The 22605-nt window shown below is 34.8% G+C and overlaps 1 protein-coding gene across 11 annotated transcripts in view; it reads right to left on the bottom strand.

Annotated features, from left to right (window-relative positions):
• Positions 1–22605, bottom strand: part of LOC111057561 (potassium voltage-gated channel subfamily H member 6) — a 288140-nt gene that overhangs the window by 105326 nt on the left and 160209 nt on the right. Inside the window, exon 1 of one of the 11 annotated variants that reach the window (XM_039436936.1) lies at positions 6357–6827. The exons of the other annotated variants lie outside the window; for them this stretch is intronic. Within the exon in view, the coding sequence (XP_039292870.1) occupies positions 6357–6662 (306 nt within the window). The 5' untranslated portion in view covers positions 6663–6827. Of the gene's footprint in view, positions 1–6356; positions 6828–22605 lie in introns of those variants that run through there. 11 annotated transcript variants of the gene reach the window in all.

The following is a 22605-nucleotide window of genomic DNA, read 5'->3' as shown; positions in this document are numbered from 1 at the left end:
TGAAATAATATGTTTCTAGCACAATATTTGAAAGGCATAATTTAATTTATATCAATTCTATTAGATTTGTATTACGCGAAGTAAAATTATAGTTCTTTGAAATTTTCTTATAAGTATTATTTTCGGTCAAATATGCGCTCATGTATCCGTATTTTCCTATGTATTTTCATGACTCAGAATAAACAGATATTATAACGTATACTATTATAATTGAATACCAATCACAAATTGTTCATAAGGTCTGAAGTACTGAACTGATGAACTTGAAATCTTGCGCAAAGATTTATGGTCTTAAGATGGTTATAGGCCTATTTTCATTTTTGCAAATAAAACAAATCCATTCAACTCTCAAAGCAAAGTTTACGTAAGATAGAAGCCCAATCAAATCGTTTTGCCTTTGTAAATTATAACAGTTAATAATACTTCCAATATCAGCATGGAACTATAAAATAAATTGAATCTATTTGTGCTTTAAACAGACCCTTGCGGAGTACTGATTACCTGCTAGTAATTTATACAGTGAATGCAGAGTATTGATAGTTCAGTTGTGGGAAACTTCAACGATATTATGATGGGATGCTATCGGTTGGAATACAAACAAAAAATAGGTAGAGAGTACTATGTGGAAGAGCGGAGTCAATAGCGTTCAGTTATTGCATCAAGTTTGTGAAACGAACGATTGCCATTCAAAATACGATTGAAGCAAGTTTTCTGCATTTTTCTGTTGCTTCAATATGCCTGTGCTGCTTAAAGTCAGACAGATTCCTAGCCTTTTATAGTGAAAATCGAAGTAACATAATATAGTTCCTGTACGTGCTATAATGAGGGCGTTATATTGTTCGTTTTTCCAAATATGAGGAATTTGAATGGGAATTAGTGTCATTTACAAGAGTAATTTTGTATCACACACATATTCAAACTGTAAGACCAATTAATAACATCGGTTTCTTGGCATCTTTCCATATTCGTAGAGATTCCCAGTTCTCCAAAACGTTTCCGAACCATTCGGAATGGCCTAATTTTGGAACCAGTCTCACTCCCAGGCGTATAACAACAAGGGACGAAACACATTATGCTAGGAACTGTGCTATCAAAATCCAGTGGAGAGACTCGCAGTTGGAGAGCTCAAGTAGGAGTTTCTGGCTGGAAACATAAACGGACGATAAAGAACCGCAAAACAGCCGAAGAAACTTTGTATAAAAGTTGCTAGCGTATTTGGACTTGGTGCAATAACTTTGTTCATTAAAGAGACAGAGGCAATGCCGTGAATATTGGACTACACGTCATATCCGTAGACTTAATATTATGCAATGACGAAAAGCACTTTCTCCCAAAAAATGCTTTTATTCTATGCTTGCTTCGAGATCCACACCCAAAAAGGGGAAGAACATTATTATAAAAGGAAATTGCGACTGCTTTCCCTATTGTTATCTGTATTTCCGCTTCACAATTTGATATAGACTCCATTTTGATAACTGAAGTTCATATTGAATGAACATGTTTGAAGTTCATATTTAATTATAACATTCAAACCTTATATAAGCATGGATTGTTAAAAAAAAGTTGCTCTTAGGACATTTTATTATTATTATTTTACAAAGGCGACTTTCTAGAAGTATTTTAAGCCTAGGTGATGATGATGGGATGAATGATAATACAATGAAGGTAGAGTTATGAATGAATAAAAATTATAGGTTATGCTATCCACTTGAACTGATTTGAGTCCACTTTTCAGTCCAGAAATAAATAAAGCCATTCTTTGCACATGACCTGGATTCTTAATAATTGCAGTATATTCCTATCACACTTCAAACTGTTCACATTTCATTCTCACCTCATAATTACTAATCCAATCCTTTGTTCCAGAATGTGCATAGTTCCATTTATTTTGGGAATCTCAAAAACACTCCCATTCCAAAACATTGAACATCGATCATACACATCCATCTCCTCAACATGGAATGTGAGTATCCATGGAATGTTGTTGAATATCCTGGTTTTTAAGATGAACGATAAAACCTGTTGCCTTTCATGAATCTCAATAACCATACAACTGTATTACATTTTGGAACATAATGGAATGTCAATTGGAGCTGTTATTGCCCTCATCCTTTGCTCAGTGAAATTTCATCAACTAATGAATTTCATTTGGCTGAGTAGGCTTGGTAGCTGTGGCTGTGGTCTGTTGTCAGTCACTTGATGGTGGGTCACTGGAAAAGCGAGTAATCAAAGAGGATCCACACCGCAACCTGACAGCAAGTATAGCTGCAAACAGACCCTCATCTAAAAGCTGACAACGCTGAACATTGTGTCATTTTGGTGATTATGATGCACTCAAACAGTCTCGGAGATTTGATCATTTTGAAAGGATTGAGACTAAAATTTCAAGCATCATAATAAAATCTTAAATTTCGATCATAATGTGCATCATTACAAAGCCACGAAAAATGAAGAATGTTGAGAGAATTGAATCCAATATTTTTCTTATATTTTGATCATATTGCTCTTAAATATACTATCATATTAAGAAAAGTATCCGGAAAATATGGAATTACAATTTTCAACTTTAATGCTTGTTTTGTTCTTGAACGTTCTCATTCCAAAAGCTTACGTTATCTACAGAATAATAATTTAGCGATTTCAAAATTAAGATCTGCTTCAATTCAATTGTTGAATGATCTTCAGCCGTCCATAGGAGATTGAGAGCACACATGTAGAAGTATATGTAGAGAGAAAAGTGTAATAATGGGAATAACGTAATATGGAATACAATGTAATACAATGTAATCCAATTTGTAGGTTTCATCGATTGGAATAGTGTAATGTGGAATCTTCACCAAGTAACATCGAATATAACAAATAGAAAAAAATTATCCTTTTTTCAGTTCCAGTTTTAGAGTTCTCCAAAAAGATTATATTTATATGGCGGAGTAAAAACGCCTAGTGGTTAAGATAAAAACGAACTATGGATAATATACCCTATAAATGATGGAGCGGAGACCACTAAACAACATGCTCTAAGCTGATGCTAATTGGCTGTCAATTGCAGAATCACAAGCAAGTAAAGTTTGGCTCACCATCGAATGAGATGACAATTAAGGAATTAACACTGATAATAAGATTCAATCTAGGAGTTGATCAGCTCCATTTCTCATTCTACCAGGGAGCCATTATCGGAGAATCGCTATTGTCCCTTACTTGATACCGTACATTTTGTCAGCCACTCCATTTCCATCCAACCTTGTTTAATCAAATTATTGTAGCTTGAAATGTACTGTTCATGAAAAAATATGAATTATATAAATATGAATCTTCTTCTTCCTCCATCCTATTCACATGCTAGTACCATTTAAATATACTCTGAGATATCTTTCCATTTATAGAATAGAAATTAAGTTGTTTTCTTATCTCAATATTTCTTAAATGATCTTCTCGGCTGCACCCATAGATTTTTCGGATAAATCTCATTTCAGATGATTGTAGTCTACTTTCATCTGGCCCTGACAGCACCCAGGGTTCACACCCATATAAAAGGGTTGGTGCAGCTATAGTTTTGTAAAATTTTAGCCAGGGCCCTGTTTCATAAAACTTACAAGTCCTGTAATACAGGAGAATCACCATTCCAATTACATGCTCAATATAGCCGATAAAATCAGCTGTTTCTGTATTACAGGACTTCTAAATTTTTATGAAACAGGCCCCTGATGCTCAGGCTAGCATTATTCTTCAGTGTGTATTTTAGTATTATCTATGGCATAATGGGAGATGGAAATATTAAAATTGCTACCCAATAAAAATATGGCAATATAAATTCCAAACAAATGAGAGAAAAATTAGAGCAAATTTTATTAAAAAGAATTTAACAAGACTCTTCACTTAAAATGAAATGATTTATAAAAATAATAGTGGAATTATTCATTTCCGTTTGACAAAATTCTTAATTATTAGTGAATTTGATGACCTTAATTTGACGTTACAGGATATAAATCACATAATATTTCAAGAAACCGTTATAGATTTGACGTTTCTGTGCGGCCAATGAACCTACGAATTCTTCGACAATGGAGCGAACACATTTGTGGTTTGATTTCCTCTCGGCATTCACTGCTATTTATAACAGAAGCATTGTTCCAATACCGCAACACGGGCCTGGTGCACCATATGGTGAAACCACGTCATATTCACGTACACCTTGGCGCAAATTCATGTTCCTTCATTCTTCCTTTTCCAAACGTAATCCAGAAAGCGAAATCTACGTGAAATAGAAACTGCAAGTAAACTCCGTGTTATATTTGAAAATATTCTAATTCTCTGATAAATTATTATCATCATATTATTTGATTTGATACAACCAATTGATAACTCCCACATTATTTTGATTGATTGTAAGTTGACTAACAAACAATTTCACATAAAACATAGAAACGGTCAAGACATTCAACAGCTCAAACCCATCAACCTTAGATTGTATTTATTTTGGATCATCAACATTTGAACGTGAATTACTGATCCAAAAAACGAAATTTGGTTTCAAACTACTTGTCAAGTTGTTGCTTTAGGCTTTTCATGATGGAATTAATCTGAACGTTGAATGGCTTTATTAGCGGACCTCGTGATATTAATTGATCGGACACTTCCTTGATAAAAAAAATGAAAAATGGCGTGAACCATTTGGAGTGATTCCAAAAGTTGGAGTAGCAACGAATAACTTGTCTTGTAAACATGGAAATTAATTTTAAAATGTGAAAAAACCTGTGTTATGTCAAATATCATTCAACAAAGGACTCCACCACCACGAAAGTAGGTTACACTCTAACAATACCATTTCTCTGCCGTTCGCATTGATATTTTGTATTGTGAAAATTGCAATAGAGAATCTGTAAAATCACTTGAATCGTTGTTATTATTGGCATCATTGGCATCATTTATCATTGGAAAATACTGTCTCTTTTGCAAGCTCCTGTTCAACAAAATACAATTACAGGAAAAGTTTTAATTACAATAACTTGATTCCTGGTTCCTCCCTGATGCCACAATAATAAACATACATGATTTGATAGAGGCTCTGACTCCTAAAGCAATTATATCACCCGTATTTTTCAACTATACTTTGAATTTGATGTGTTGATTGGATAGTGATCATTCAAAATTAAAAAATTGGAACAATCATTTATATATGTTTGAAATCACACTCATTTTTGATAATTCTCATGTATGGAGTAGAAGTACTTGTTACCACTATAAACTTGAGTAAGGTGTGAACAGAACACGTGAGTTGTGGTGAAGATCGACGCTACTATACAATTATTGTACTATGATAAAAACACTTGAAGTCATCTAGATATGATAGATATAGAAATAAAAGAACGCTAGCAAGCTGAAATATAATTATCGATCTGACTGTTCTGTTCTTACCCCAAGCATAAACTGATAGCGGCGTAGTTAATGAGATGTAAAGTTGGAGCTCATTTGGCTGATGATGAGAGAGGGAATAACAACAGGTGGAGGCAATTCTGGTCAAGAGAGTTGTAATCCATACTTCTGATAATAAGAATTATTGTAGTTATTCTAGCGTGAAAGGGAGATTTTTTGTCACCTCTGGTTGTCACTAATTACTAAGATAAACAGACAGTGCCACCGTTGGCGAGTGGTTGACTCGGAGGTGGGGGGAGGAGAACAACAGGTGGAGAATCAATGTTGTTCACGAAAAGTGCGAATTCATTCTTTTGATCATAAAGGAATTGTACCACCATGCACAGGGAATGGACAGCTCTCTCTTTATAACCCACGACTTTGAAAGCCTTCTGATGTAACCTCACCTGACCATGAGTAAATTATAACAAGTGAAAAAATAAATAAGTCATTGTTTCGATCTCAATGATTCTAATTAGAGAAGAGGGATGGAAATATATTGTTGTTACCACTGAATGAAGCAGATTTATCTCAATTTGAAACACTTTAGTGTTGGGCGGTCGAGTTCAATCATTATCTTAGTGATAGATAGCGGGATATTTGTAATAACTTCATGGAGGAATGAGGTAGTTATTCATTATTTTGTTTTCTAAAATACATTGTGAATGCTCTATATTCAGAGAGGGGCTAACTTATTAACTCTTATGAAAATAAACATTATTGTTATTATTCAATTTTCATAGAGATAAGACCACATCTGCAGTATTGAATGCTTGTGAAAGAGTACTTATGAATTCAATCGACTATTGAGATTGCAACCATAAACAAGGCGTGTAGAAACTTATTGTTTACTCTGATATTCAAAGTAAACATACAGTCTAGCAGAAACCTGGAGGTGGAGTTGCGAGAGGGCAGGACAACAGGTGGTTGACTGGGTGGGTTACCTTGGGTTCGTCGTCGATGGAGGGCGACGATTTGAGAGCGGCAGCAATGCCACCATTGGTCTTGGTGCAGGAGACAGACGAGCGGCGACTCTCCCGCACACTGGACCACTTGATGGTGGTTTGGCCCGTGTCACCATCGCGAATGGTCACCAGCGAGCAGCGGTGGCTCTGGCTGCCTTTGAACTCGTACTTGCTGCGACTGGAGCTGCGACGTCGTCCTCCCCCACCGCCTGCCTCCAAGTTGTCACAGCTGCCCACTGCATCATCCGGACCACTGTCGTCCACCTGCAGTATGGGCACTTCCATGCCCACTCAACCAGGACTCGCGTTCTTCAACATTACCGCCCAAGATTAGGACATTTGTCTCCAACTATTACCACGGCACCGTCTGTTCAATCACTAGCACACAAGACCACGTCGTTCTAAACACAAGGGTCTACTGCAGCTATTCCAGCCAGGCTGTCTGTCCCCACTGCGCATGCCTCATCCCCCTCATCACCCCACTTCTCGCTTCCCACAGCCACAATCCCTCCCACTCATGGCTACTACTGCTCGCTACCTACTGCTCTTCTCTCCGTACACCTGTGAATCTCTTCCACTAGCATGACTCATTCTCAATACTCACTCTCACCTGATTGTGTCTAACAGAGAGGAACTGATCACACGGATACCATGAACAGATTACTGGTGGAGGATGAAATCTCCGACTCAAATGTAACATTAACGGCAACTATCCAGGTGACAATCCACCTGTGATATGGATACTCCTATCGTGGAAACAATGAGTCCTTCTAATCTCGTGAGTCTACCTCAACTGGAATATTCAATCCGTTAATGGAATGGGATAATTGTACTGATGCCATTGAGAATCATCAATTGAGATGATTGATAATGAATTGTTCGAATTGATAGCGTTGTTTCATCAAAGCATTGAGCTAAAGAGAGGCTTCAGCTAAAGAAGTTGAAGACTTTAGAAGTTGAAAATACATATTAAGCACAAAATTACTGTGAAGAAAGTGAAGCCAAGAAAACGTAGGTTAATCGGTGATTAAAGTTTTCGTGCAGTTTACAGTGATACTGAACGACGTTTTAGGGCGTAAAGCAGTACGCCTACTTATATTATGAAACATTGGTTGAGTAGATTAGGGAGGTATAATATAATGATTTGAGAAGTATGATAATGTTGTATTGTGGAAAAGCAGTACCTGTAAGAAGTATCATATGAGTAGATGCTTGTTACAGAAAAAATAATCACAGTAAGTTACATCCTTTGGAAAATCTAGGAAATTTGGAAAATCGATTTTCTAATCTTGATTAGTAACTAATTCTCCATCTTTTCATTGGATTAATGAGCACTAGATTATTCTATTTCACCTCCATGGATAGGCGTAAGTAATGGAATTGAAAAAAATATTTAAAGAATTCGATTTTGATGAACAATATTTAGAAGTTTTAGTTCTTATGCATAAGTGAGAATACTCAGACAGAACATAGATAAAATTAATAATGTCAGAGTAAACTACTCTCCAAAGGTGAATATAACTTTGATAATGAAAGCCAAGTCCAGTATACATTATTCTTGATTAGCAGTATACACAATGAAAAATATTCTAGTCTCGAGTGAATCGGATTTACCGCACGGATTATTTCTGACCTCTATGTTTATAATGCTGCGGTTTTTGAGAAATGAGATTCTAAGCAGATTTTTCAACCTCAGACTCTAAGTAGTGGGAAGATGCACTCTGTGACACTGGGTACTCAAGAGTAATGAGTATTAGTTCTTTAGAGAGCGCAGTATGACAGAATGAAAACATACGAGAGAGAACTGACACGACTCACCTCTGTCCTCTAATACGTTCACTGATAAGAGACCAACACAGTTGCATCGATCGATGAAGCCCATTGTTCAATGCTGAACAGGAAACAATGGGGCGAGCTCTGGCAAAGGATTGATTGTAGCCTATTGGCATCAGTGGGAATCTGTTCATGGCTCATTTATAATACAATCAGAACTTTGCAGAGTTCGACTCCCTCTAGAATGACATGTATGAAACAAAAAATGAACATATCATTTTCATTGATTGATTGATATGTCCAACAAGTCTCCATCGATATAAGGTTGAATTTTCCTTCGTACCGGTATTGTTTACACTCTTGTTTCAAGGAGCTACCAAATAAAAAAAACGATTGTTGAAATTCAGGATAATACATTCAAATCCAGTAATCCTGGTCCATGGTCGGAGCCATGAAAGAAGGTAATCAAGCCAGATTTTAAGTGAAAAATGTCAAAGTGATTTTTCCACGAATTCATTCCACTCTAGTAAACTGTAAAAATGTTCTCAAAGGATGACGCTTTGACGATTAACTCTGCAATTTCACATCACCTACAGTTAAAAGCATGCCTTATTCTGCATTTTTTATTTTTATAACTGTAAATTGAGTTTCCTTGGTTTAAAATTTCTGTGTTTCGTTTCTCATTTCTCCAACATAGTAACTGCATGAAGAAAGGTTACAAGGAAGTGGAATTTCTTGTATCAAGGCTACCTCATTCATGCTAACAACAGACATTCCTGAAATTTATTCGGTTAGGATATACATTTTTAACTTTTGTTTATTTTTCAACGTCATATATCATGCTAATCAGGTCGTGGAGTGTCTTATTCATGGGAAATCTCAAGTACGAGTGTGATGAGTAATATTCTAATGTATTAGAATGATTTCACATCAAATAAATTATCGAACGCATCCCTTCTTCACTCAGAACTTCCGCAAGCTATCATTTCAAACTTGCATTGCTATAAGTTGATGAATGATTCCACTGGCGGAAAATTAATAAACTAGAATGAATGTTACACATCCAAATCATTTAAAGCGTTGAAACCGCTTAGCTATGTGCGCTATAAAAGAGACTCCTGCAATTCAAAATAATTGGGAATACCGAGTAACTAGAGCATGATGACTAGTTGGCAATACGATATCAATTGCGAGAATTTCAAGTTTAGTTATGGTTTGTTGGGTTTATAGTTCGCTCTCTAAATAATATTTCTATGTGGCGTGTGGGAGTATTAGAGAAACCGTTGAGCTATCACATTGAGACGATAGAACCACCGGGTATAAATCATTGTTACGGAGTAATTACTGTTTGAAACTTGGTCCATTTGAAATGCTTCTAGGTTGAAGCCAACTAACGAGATAACTTTGAATGCCATTGGGAAAAATGTTTCCCGGGAAATTTTCCGCCATAGTAACTCTTGAAAACTCTACAAGACCTTTCTGCAAGGATCCTGAACAATATATTATCGTATCGGAATTATCGAGAGAATATTTCAGAAGGTTTAATTAACCATAAATATGGACAATACCCAGAACTCTGGTCCAGTAATTTTATTACATTAATTAATGCCTTACTATAAATGAAGCTTCGTAGTTCTGAAAAGCTGAAGGTTTTATGAATTCTCAATTAGAAAAGTTACAGTGTAATTCACTCTTATTATCATCATCCCTTATGAATAACATAAATGCTTCTCATCCATAAATGCTGACACTATCAAGTGAATTCCCTCATTTTTATTTCCATGGAGTTTCACACTTTTCAGAGGAGGTTGAAATAGACTATTCAAAATGAAAATACAACGAGGTTCAGTACATCTTACATTGATCATGATGATTGAAAAGATGGAATTGTCAAGTTAGTTCAGGTTTCATACGCTACTGATATTTCCCCAGGAGAATAAAATATACTAGTTTATCAATTAGATAACTAGCAAATAGAACAGAATTGATTTGCATTCACATCAATTTTCTATGTTTTGATGCGACTTACTAATCAGGATCATAAGAAATTTGAGGAAAAGAGTTATTCTTTTCTATTATTTCCTCATCCTACTCATTATTTATGCTCCATTCTTTTTTCTTCTCATCCTGTTTCTCAACTTGGAAATCGATTAGGATCAGAGGCATCAAATTATAATTTCTGGAGATAGATCACAAAGGGAACAAAGCATTTGAATAGATTATCACAAAAGGAAGGAAAGTTCGAAACTTTGATACTCGCAATCAACGTTGAGAACCAAGAATAGCGCAGCTTCCAACTTCTTTTGAGCGGAAAACTCACTGAGAATGAAAATTTCTAATGATTCCAACAAACTCTGTAGAATGTATTAAATTCCATCTTCTATCAAGAGAACAATGAATTTCAGATCGAGCAATTAGCAATAATTTGCCTCGAGAGAGGCTTCATCTTCGAAGATATTGATGAAGTTCGGGTATTTCAGTTCAACTTCTACTTCGGTTTCCTCAATAATCCTGTTTTTCCCCAAGAAGGACAACAGAATGCATTCACACACAGGTCAGCAAGCTAAGCACACCATGGTATGGGACTATCGATCCCTGTCGGTCCCCGGCACAACCATATCAAGTAAAACTGAACTCATTATAGAACTAAATTGTCCCTTTAATTATTCATTAGAGTTGATCCAATTGTTTAGTTTCCGTCAATAACCACAGTTTTGTGATTAGAAACGTTACGTGGAATTAACTACGCGAATGTAAGTAGTAATAATTCCAATTAACAAGAAATTCTGCTACAGGCAACAGGACAGGAACATCTTATTCTCATACCAGCTCTACCTGCTGCAGTGATGCACACCGCAATCAGCAAATGGGAGATTAATGGAAAATTTATCTGGGAAATGTGGAAAGACGGGTTAAGCGAGATTCGATTCTCACGACCTGATGACAGGGGAAGAAGTGTGTGATGAAAAATCGGTTTGCCGATGGTGGGTGGCCAATCGGAATGGGTCATACAATTGTCAAAGTGTTGCATGGATGGAGGAAACAGCGTGAGAGAGAACGAGATGGAGGCAGAAAGAGCGGAAACTTCGCTCCCAACAGCAATTAGAGGAAACGCGGGTCGATATTCGCTTCCAACACGCAGCATGCAGCTAACAGCGAGCGACTCACATCGCACAGATGCTGCTCAGGCATGACGCAGCGACAAAACACCAAGAATACGATAGAAAATTGGCAGAGAAGTCACAAAGAAGCTGCAGCACTTGAAACCATGGCAACCCTAACGGCTTGCCGCTATATCTTCATGCTCAATGCTTTGTTTCCAGACATTCTTGCGCTCGCTAGTAAGATTTCAGATTTTATATCACTCTCAGACACTATAGACCAGTCTAGGAAGGTTATAGAGGGAAAAGTTCGGAAGACAATTTTTGACCCCGCATTTCTGTTTAGGGTAGTAAGGAGGTAAACATATTAAACGTCCCCACCCCTACCCCTTGCGCTAAGGGGGTGGGGGTGGTTCAAAGGTACCATTTTTTGGTTTCTCGCATTTAACACGAAAACTAAAACAAAAGTGTTGGATACGAAATTGAAGCTTACATAATTTCCTACAATATGCATATCACAAGTTTTGCTACATCTTCTCTAGTTTTCGAGATATCCGCTCTTAAGGTACGACATTTTAGAAAAAAACACGTTTGCCTTCAATTTGTTTATATTTTTTCTCTCATAACTTTTTAAAAAACGATGGGAAAAATCCATGCTGATTATGAGATTATAGAGCATAGAATTCTCTTCAATTTGATGTATAATTTTACAATTTTACGCATTTCCCTACATCATCAGTTTCCTTGATGCATTGTTGGAGAGTTAATAGCCCTGAAAGAGCAAAACATTGGATAAAAACCAGTTATTTTATTATTACACATTCAAGAGGGAATATCTCGGAAAATGTTGGGAATATCACAATATTCCACTGAACAAAAGGTGTAGAGAATTTATCAAGCTTCATTTTGAAATAGTTATTTTTGTCGGTTCAACACATTCTTAAGATATGAGCGTGGAAGCAAAACGCTGAAAAATGCAACTTTTAAATCACCCTCATCCCCTTACCACATGAGTTAGGAATGTGGACTTTTGATATGTTCTCCTCCTAACTAATCTCAAAGAAGCTGCAACGTCAAAATTTGTGTTCAAAACATTCCTTCCAAATTCCTTTGTCAATTGGTCTATTTTTGCAAAAATGGAGATTTCACACTCAACACTAAAGTTGCTGCAAAAGGTGTAGGGAAATTCGTAAATGTGTGAATTTATACATCAAATTGAAGAGAATTCGATGCTATATGAGCTCGTAATCAGCATGGTTTTTTCCCGTCGATTTTCAAAAAGTTAAAAGGGTGAAGATAGAAAAAATTGATGGCAAATATGTTTTTTTCAAAAATGTTACACTATCAAGAGCGGATGCCTCGAAAACAAGAGGAGATATAAAAAAGTTGTGAATTGAATATTGTAGGAAATTATATGAGCTTTAATTTGTTATATGACAGTAAAGTCCTTAGGATACATAGTTTTTGAGTTTTATTCGAGAAACCAAAAAAATGGTACCTTTAAACCACCCCTTAGCAGAGGGGGTAGGGGTGGGGACTTTTGATATGTTTACCTCCTTACTACCCTTAACAGAAATGTGGGGTCAAAAATTTTCTTCCAAGCATTTCCCTCCATAACCTTTTTTGAGGATTCATTGCCTGGACTACTAATAATCCACAAGCGGAGCGTATGATACTCGACAAAAACAAAGAGAAAATCTTTTTAGTCCAGTCAATATAGACATAAGAAAGGGGGTGTGCTTGCAATTTATATTGTAGTTCTGATTTTCTAATATATTATTTGGGTACATAAGAGAAGTCCAGAACCATTTTCTTCATGCAAAATTTCCTTGTGCTAGATACAGAGTGGCCCAAAAACCTTGTATTTTCGGCTCATTTTCCAGTTTCAGCTATTTCTGCCAAATCTCGCAATCGGCCAGAAAAACTTGCTCCCACCTTTTTTTTAGATTATAGAATTCTGAATAAAATGAGATCATTCGGAACTCTCTATCTCCAATGAGTACTCAGTTATGATTTTTCAAAAATGAGTGAAATTTGGAATGAAATGAGGAAATAGGAAATGAAATGCATATAACGGGTGATTCTCATAGAACATAATCTCATGAACTTATGTCATTGTGCGAAATATCAATGTGAGGACAATGTAGTTGGTAATGATGGTTGAAGCTGAAAATGAAATTAGATGTTTTTCACAATACCAGGAGCATTGTTGTCAGGTGTATCTGAAAATCTATATGAGATAGAGCGCTTTACCTGATCTCTGATTGTAGAGCCCAAAAATACGCCCAGAGGGATTTTGAATTATACATCTAAATGGTAACAATCGGAAGATATTGTTGATCAGAAACTAAAATTCATCAAAATTTATTTTTTCTTCAAATTTCACTCATTTTTGAAACTCATAACTCAGTACTCATTGGAGATAGAGAGCTCCGAATGATTCCATTTTATTCAGAATTCTATAATCTAAAAAAAGGCGAGAGCAAGTGTTCCTGTCCGATTACGAGATTTGGCAGAAATAGCTGAAAACTGGAAAATGAGCCGAAAATACGAGGTTTTTGGGCCATCCTGTATCTACCACAAGGAAATTTTGCATGAAGAAATTGGTTCTGGACTTCTCTTATGTACCCAAATAATATATTAAAAAATCAGAACTACAATATCAATTGCATGCACCAATGTATATAGTGACTGGACTATTTTGAAGATTGTAGTCTCATGACGATTGCAATGTTGATGATTGTAATATTTATGGCGATATGAGACTATCGAGAATAATACCTTGGTATAAAATCACATGTTTTGTATAAGAAGTGTCATACTATATCATATTATTATTGACATTGAAACGTAATATCATCATTGGAAGTGACTTTATGTTGATTGTTACATTCTAGTATTTTGAAATTAGAAAAAATTCCTTGTTGCTGATATAATCCACAAGAGAAAATATAGAAATAGCAACTAAGTAGGAAGTTTCATCGCACTATTCAATTTGATCAATTTCAGTTCTACGAATTAGACGAAGAAAACAATACAACAATGTACAATCAACAATAGCTCATGAAAATAATTTTAAATGTAGAAATAAGCGAGTGTGAAGTTATGGAGCACTCAATAATGATGAACTTATTGCTGAAGAGTTCTTTCTAAAAAGAATGAATAGCATATCAGGCAAAATAGAGGGCATTGAATATCCTATAATATTAAACGAGCAATTTCAGTATACCGGTTTATATTTTTATATCTGGTTATCTGGTTACTTCATATCAGGCCCCTGTTTCATAATAACTTGAAAGTACTGTAATACAGGAACAGCTGATTTTATTGGCTATATTGAGGATGTAATTGGAATGGTGATTCTCCTGTATTACGAGACTTATAAGTTTTATGAAACAGGGCCCTGGGCCAATTACATGCTCAATATAGCCGATAAAATCAGCTGTTCCTGTATTACAGGACTTCCAAGTTTTTATGAAACAGGGGCCTGGTTATTTATGCTCAACGGATCTCGAAAACGGCTCTAACGATTTCCACGAAATTTGAAACATAGTAGGTTTATGATATAAAAATTTGATTGCACTAGGTCTCATCCTTGGGAAAACTCGCTGAACGAGATTAAGAGGATAATTCATCCTTGGCTGAAACAGCTGAGACTTTCGTCGTCTGTGGATAGTAAAAAGTGAGCTAGTGATTCTGTGGAAAATCAAAGTATCGCATCCCCGAAATTCATATGCTGACGTATAGCCAGCTGTAAAATATAAACACGATCATTTTAGAGAATAATTGTGTTCTGTCATGGCTTACTTTAGATAAAGGCTGGAGCGCACAACTTGGCAACGTCGCAGTCAAGATCAGCTTCAGGCCGAGCAAATTGAATTCACTTGGGTAGATTCCCGATTAACTACCAGCTTTATGCCCTTTATCAAATACAAATACTGAGAAATTCAATTCAATGATAGTAGAAAAATATATAATATCAACTGATAGACTAATTTTAACTTTAGTTCTAGGAGTTTCAAGTATAATGCCTAGCTTGGAACTATATGACTTACTGTCAGTATTTCCTACGAGCAATTTTAATGATCAAATGTATTTCATTAATAGATGAAAGTATTGAATAGTACCTTCAAAATGTGAAATAAAAATAGAATATTGTCTTCTTTTTAAGAAACTGCTGAATTAAATGCATTCGCTTTTTGTGCATCTATAACTAACTACTATACATCGTAATGATATTCGATAGTTCAATAATATCTATCAAATATCAAAAAAATATATATCTATATTCTACTACCATTTAGTTTTTGTTCGTAATAATATCTATCAATTTATATTAAAACACATCATCAAGTACCCTACCCTTTATTATTCTTTTTTCTTTTAAAACAAGACTTGTTTCAACTCATCTCCTTTTATTTAGGAAAAATGGCTTTAGATGAGTTGGAACTAGTCGTTTCTTGAAAGAAAAAAATACAAAGAGTACGGTACTTGAAGATTTATATCATATTTTAATAATTTCAAAGTAGCCTTATAAAGAGAAGTGATAATTCATATTAATAATGAAATAATAGGTTATTGAAAGAATAAATTGCTGGAATAATTCATTCAGCTTTGTTCAATAACTCAATTATATCTAGGCATAATAGTATACAACAAAATTCACAGAAGAATTGATATCCAATAGCAATAGTTTAATCTATCTTTACATATCTTTGTGGGTTTATGATCACATTATTGACAAAAATCAATTACTTACTATCCCTTCTAACAAATACAAATGATTTCACAATATACAATAATACAAATGATTCTACAAAATACAATTTTTCTAATAGTGTAATGAATCTATGCATATTAAATAAAGCATGGTCGTCCTGAACCACACGTTGCCATATTAAACATGTTCCGGCCTTCTATCTATAATAGGCTATGATTATGTTTATCAATAAATAAAAATAACGAGCGAAGCTCGGTGCCCCGATATTTATCATTGAAATGGAGAAATTTCATCAACTTGAGGCTTCAGAAATTCACATTAGTAGAAAATGAAAGACTTAATGGAACCAGATAATCACACTGCTCAACATCACTATAAAACTGAATACAGTACTATGCCGCAATGAAGGAGCAGCTATGCAACCGAGCAGTACACTGAACAGTATCGGTACTGGATCTGGGTGCGCCGTTAGGATAGGCAACCATCTCATCACAGTTTTCCAGCAGTTGCAGCCTACTTTCTAATGCCCGTATTATCAGTTCCAAGCAGTATATATTTTTATAGAATACTAGCAGGTATCGTTGAAGTTTCCCAGAACGCAATCTATCAATACTCTGTATCCACTGTATTAATTACTAGCAGGTTACCCGTGCTCCGCAAGGATCTGTTTAAAGCACAAATAAATAGATTGAATTTATTTTTATAGTTCCATGCTGATATTGAAAGTATTAACAATTGTAATAGTTTACATTAAAAAACGATTTGATTGGTTTTTATCTCACGTATACTTTGTATCATAAGGTTTAAAATGCAAAATTTCAAGTTATTCAGTTTAGTAGTTCAGACGCGATGATGCGTCAAACATGTATTTCGTATCTCGTACATGTATAAGTCAATTCCTTCCTTCTTATATATAGTAGGAATAATATAATCAGAAGGAATAATATACAGTAAGGAATGATATAAGTAGGTATAATATAGAAGAATATATAGATAGGAAAATAATAAGAGGATAGATGATGAAACCATTTTATCTATGACCACTCTCAAGCAAACTATACTAAACTGGAAACTTGACTAATTGGGACTGAAAAAAAGATCTATACCATATTCTATAAAATTAAGAATCTATTATGCAAAATTTCAACTAAATCTGTTGAATAGTTGCGTATATGTGATTCACTTGAATTGTTGCTAGCCCAGCAGAAAAAGTTATTGCAATAGTTTATAAGACAGTAAAGCCCATAAATTATCACATTGGTATATCTTGATAAGAAACGTGAATAGGTTGATGCGTGGCTCTCTTCACGTTTGTTCTCAAGAATAGACAATTTGGAGTTTCCAAGGTAAAGTGATGAAGTTATAAAATACAAAAAAAAAAAATCATTTTCTACTGTTTGTGAAGGGAATGCAGTTCAATTCAAAATTCAATTAATCCTATGAAAAAGATGGAGATATTTTCAATAAGCTCAAAAAATTCCAATATATTTGTGGAAAAATTCATAGGACATTGAAAAGTGAAATGAGGAGAGACACAAAGCTCAAATTTCACATGACCATTGCTATCCCAGTGTTGACTTATGGAAGCGAATCATGGGTTCGGGGAAGAAAGAATCCCTGTGCAAGCTATCAATTACAAACCATTAGGTAAGAAAGGCGATGGGAGACCAAGGGAAAAGTTTTCTCAAAACTATACTAGATTATAAATTTGAATTTTAACCATAATGTTTCATTTTCAAAAGACTATTTCGAAGACCGGACCAAGCAATCCATGTCTATACCGTGGAAGTGAGAAGAAGAACAAGAATCCAGTGAATAAATAAATCTATAAAGGATACAGAACAGGCAAAGTTAATTTAGCGATCAAAAGAATATGATTCTCATAACATTACTATAAAACTAAGAAATATGGCGGGAAAGGAAATGCAATGTGAATTTCGGAGAATAGGGAGGACTTTTCCATCTACATACAGATGTGAGATAAGACTAATATTTCTTCCACTCGAGCCGTCTAGGAAGTCTACTCCACTCCAATAAGACGCACAGTGAACGCGATTCAACTGGAAGTATGAGAGCGAATGCTTCCATCTCGTATTTCCAGAAATGTCAAGCCAGGTGTTCGAATGCGTTATCAGCTTTGAGGAAAACAGCTTAGAAGGACGGAAGCTATTGATTGAATAGAGCTGTACTTGAGTATCCTCTCTACCTTCATTCTAATCCTATTCGGAGAAAACTCCATCACCTTTTCATCATACCCCTCCACCCCTTAATCAACCCTCTTCCCCTACAACCGAAAATGACCATCTCCTGGGAGTAAATTGGAGAGACGCCCACCATTATGCAAATGACTACTCCAAGTCGCTTTTTTAAAAAGCCTCTCTTCCGCAGATTCCCGTCTGGACCACGTTTGCCTGAATAGATTTGGAAGCACGGACTCTAAGGAAAGACTATATCACCTCTTCAATCAAAACGAATGTTTTTATTTAATGATTAGTAGATCATGAATGGCAATATTATTGTTGAACGTTGTTTCAAATAGCAATGAACATTGAACAGATAATGATCGACTTCATTTAGACTAGTAGGAAGCATGACAGTGACTGTTTTCCAACAGTTTCCGATTGAATTTGATAGGATGATTATAACTTGCTCAATGTTTGTGATCGGTTGTGACGCTTGTGATCATTGGAGATCATGATTCATGACCATTGCTCAGTGACCATGAACAGTGATATTGCTATTCATTATCCATTTCATAATATAAAGCACTCGTTCCGATTGAAAAGTTGATGGTGTTTACTTTTAATCTGAGCTTTCAAATATCTATTTATAAATAAAAATACTCTGACACCAGACCTGAGCCAGCCAGGTCACTCGATATTATTATTATTATTTTCAATAAATAATTTTGATTACTATAATGTAATGTACAAGCCAGGTAAAATTATCACTATCATCGAGAGGCTACAAACAAGTTCAATCCATGGCTGTTCAACTTTCAAATTTTGATGGAAAATGATATTATTCAAGATAAGGTCTTACAATTTGTCACTAAAATTAAAAACTCTGTGAATTTCGAATTTAGAGGATTTCAATTATTCTATTTCCCGAAAATGAAATTATGCTCTCAGTGCTTTGTTCAATATAACTACTTGTAGATAACTATGTGGATAAAATTCCAAAACTTCAGCTTGGAGCCTCATACTTTTTATATCCATCAATGTTGTATATCTTGCATCAATCAGAAATAAATAGAATATTCTATGAAAGAATTCACAGTGAAGCAATAATTGGATCGTTGTACTGCACGAAAAAGTTTGGAACCAATTTGAAAACTAGACCTTGAAACTGTAAATCGGCGCCTATAATGTACCTCTACCAGCATTCTCCATTGATTAGTGGGGGAACTGCTGCCTCCCACTTGACTCATGACCAAGAATGAACTCACTACGTGATCTTCCATATTTTCTTTTGAATCCTCTCTCTCTCCCACTCTCTCTCTCTCTCTCTCTCACTCACTCTCTCTCTCCACACCACTTCGCCGACAATCAATAACCTCATCCTGGCGTTCACCGCATTCTTCAAAAAAGCATCCGGAAATTCCTTATCTTTCACAGCTGGCTCCGACTTGCTGATACCATCTCCCGCCCTTCATTTATATCAATTTTATGACTTCCAATACAAACTGGATCTGCCAATATGATTTTATCTCCTCTTGTTTCCTCCATATTTCCACTCTTCTCACGATCCTCTTCAATATTCTCCAGTGATTCTACACCTTTTCAAGATCCATTAGATCCGTAAAACATATATCAAAAACATACCTTTCTTGATTGGAGATTTTTTCATGTATCGTTACTGTTGATTTATAAGTTTCACAGGACTTTCTCAGACATGAATATTTTTTAACTCTATTAATGAATACAAATAGAGTATTTCTTTCAGATCGCAGATTAAGACTTCTCTTCATTGTAAGATTATCCGTATCCGTTCAACTGTTCCTTCTTGGAATATAATTAATCATTCAACAGAATAATATAAAATTTATGGAATATAATCTATCATTTATTATTTATAATTCTTACAGTTAATTCACTCTATTCACTGTTCCTTCGCGCAGAATAGTTCTCATAAAATCACTACCCGATTGATGTGAAAATGAAATATACATATCACAATCACTGCAAATAGATGATGCTGATGATGCTGCCTGTCAGGATCATCGAATGAAATAGGTAGTAATATTCCTCCAGATATCAAAATAAAATCAAATCAAAATTTTTTATTCACAATACAAACAGTTGAGGGTCCTGCCAAACCCAAAGGTTTTTCGGCGGGTGCCCAGTTGCAGGAAAAAAATTAGTTACAAAAGATAAATAAACTTAGACAAAATAAATATTACACTTCAAAGATTTTAAGTAAGAAATGGAAAAAAACTAATGCAAAATGCAAAAATAAAATAAGAAATATACATCAGATTTTGATTAAAAAAAAGGGAGAAATGAAAATTCATTAGAAAGGAATGAAATAATAAGGAAACGGGAAAAATTGTTTTACACAAGTAATAGTACATTTTTATCGTTGAGGCAGGTGGCAGTGACAATAAAAGGAAAATTTCAAAACTTCAGCCAGCAAAAATGGAAAAATTCTAATAATTTAAGCATATACTGTCATTTTTTTAACTTGACGTTTCTTAAATTATGTGTACGTTTGTAATATTATTAGTTTTTATTGATTGTGCTGTTATTATTGAGATACAACATTACATCCTTCTTAGAGTAATCACGAATATTTGGAGGTAGTCTGTTAAATAAGTAGGAAATTACATGATGTAGGGATCTTCTACCATAAATATTATTGAATCTGAGTACTACATATATTGACGGAGATTTTAAATTGTAGGGTGAGGGAGGAGCAAGGAGTCTATAGTATAAATTTTCTTTGTGAAGTATTACAATTTTGAAAAGATAGAAATGTTTGGGCGATTAGGTATGATTGAATATTTGTAATCTAAGTGGGTTGTATGGATCAATATTGTTAACATAAGGAATTCTGGTAGTTATACATTTTAATGTTCTTAATTGTATTCTTTCAACTCTAGATAAAAGATAATCGGCTGCACTTCCGCATGATTCAATGCCATATCTATTTATTGGTTCCATCAAGGACTTATAAATCAGATATAGGCAGTCAGGGGTGATATTTTTATGCAAATAAAAGACTTTTGCGTTAAGCGCTTGAAGTTTTTTTTGAAATGTAGTCTATGTGAGGACACCATCTCAGGCTGCTATCGATTATAATGCCAAGGTAACGGGTACTATTTACTAAAGTAAGAGACGGACAAGTGCAGATTTGAGAAACATTCGCATGAAGGCAATGACAGTCGTGGTTTAATACAGTTGGATATACGTTGCATCTTAGATGTGGAGATTTAAAGTGCATTAGTTCAGTTTTTTTCCTGTTGATTATGAGATTTCTGTCATGGAACCATTTCAGAATTCTGTTGTAATCAAACTGTATTAATTGTTTAGCCACTTTTAAATTCTTATGTCCAACGATCAGAGCTGTATCGTCAGCATATATTAATACTTCTCCATGTCTGATTACTTTGGAAATTGAATTTACATAAATATTGTTCAAAGTGGGACCTAAAATGCTTCCCTGCGGAACTCCAAAATTGTCACATTTATATAACCCACTGTGATTGCCCCCTAGGTTAACCATGAAGTGTCTATCACTCAAATAGCTCTCAAACAATTTCAATACATTGCCAGTAATTCCAATATTAAGTAATTCTTCAAGAAGTATCCTATGATTAAGTGTATCAAATGCTTTTGAATAATCTATGAATAGCGCAAGAACATGATATCTGTCATTCAGGAGAGTAAAATTTATGTGTAAAATTTACTAGAAGTGACTCAGTACATTTTCCTTTTTGGAATCCATACTGATGATTAGAAATAATATTGTTCTGGAGTATGTATTTATTTAATTGTGTTAATAAATATTTTTCACAAAAATTTTTCTGGTACTGACAATTTAGAGATTGGTCTTTAGTTATTGAAGTTATCACGTGCACCAGATTTATGAATTGGTTTAACTATTGAATTTTTCAGGGAGTCGGGGAAAATGCCTTTTAGAATAGATAGGTTGATCATGCGGCAAAGAGGAGTGCAAAGATAGTTATCAAGGGTTTGCAATTTCAATAGGCTACTCCCATACAATCAAATCCAGGGGATTTGTTTTTATCCATTTCATGAACTATTTGTTTAATGTCTTGAATAGTAGCTTGTCTTAGATAAAAGTTGTGATTAGGTGGGATTGTAACAGAGTCATCAAGAATTATTGGACATAAATGGGAAGTATTTCTAATATTTGTTATGAAAGAATCCGCGAAGGCTGAGCAAATTTGGTCTGGATTTGAGAATTTGTGAGAGAAGTCTTCAAGGATTCTACTATCTGAGACGTCAGATAGTCGTCCTAAAATACCATTTATACACTTCCATTTCTTCCTTATATTGTTTTTTGAATCATTGAAGCTTTTTATTATATAAGTTGGTTTAGCAAGTGTGATATCTTTATTGAGTTTGTTCCTATAAACTTGATAATCATTTTTGTACACAGTATTCGTAGG

This window comes from Nilaparvata lugens, chromosome 1 (genome assembly GCF_014356525.2).
Source record: "Nilaparvata lugens isolate BPH chromosome 1, ASM1435652v1, whole genome shotgun sequence".
Classification (NCBI taxonomy): Eukaryota; Metazoa; Arthropoda; class Insecta; order Hemiptera; family Delphacidae; genus Nilaparvata; species Nilaparvata lugens.
Note: the sequence above shows the minus strand (reverse complement) of the source record. Positions and strands in the feature narration are given on the sequence as shown.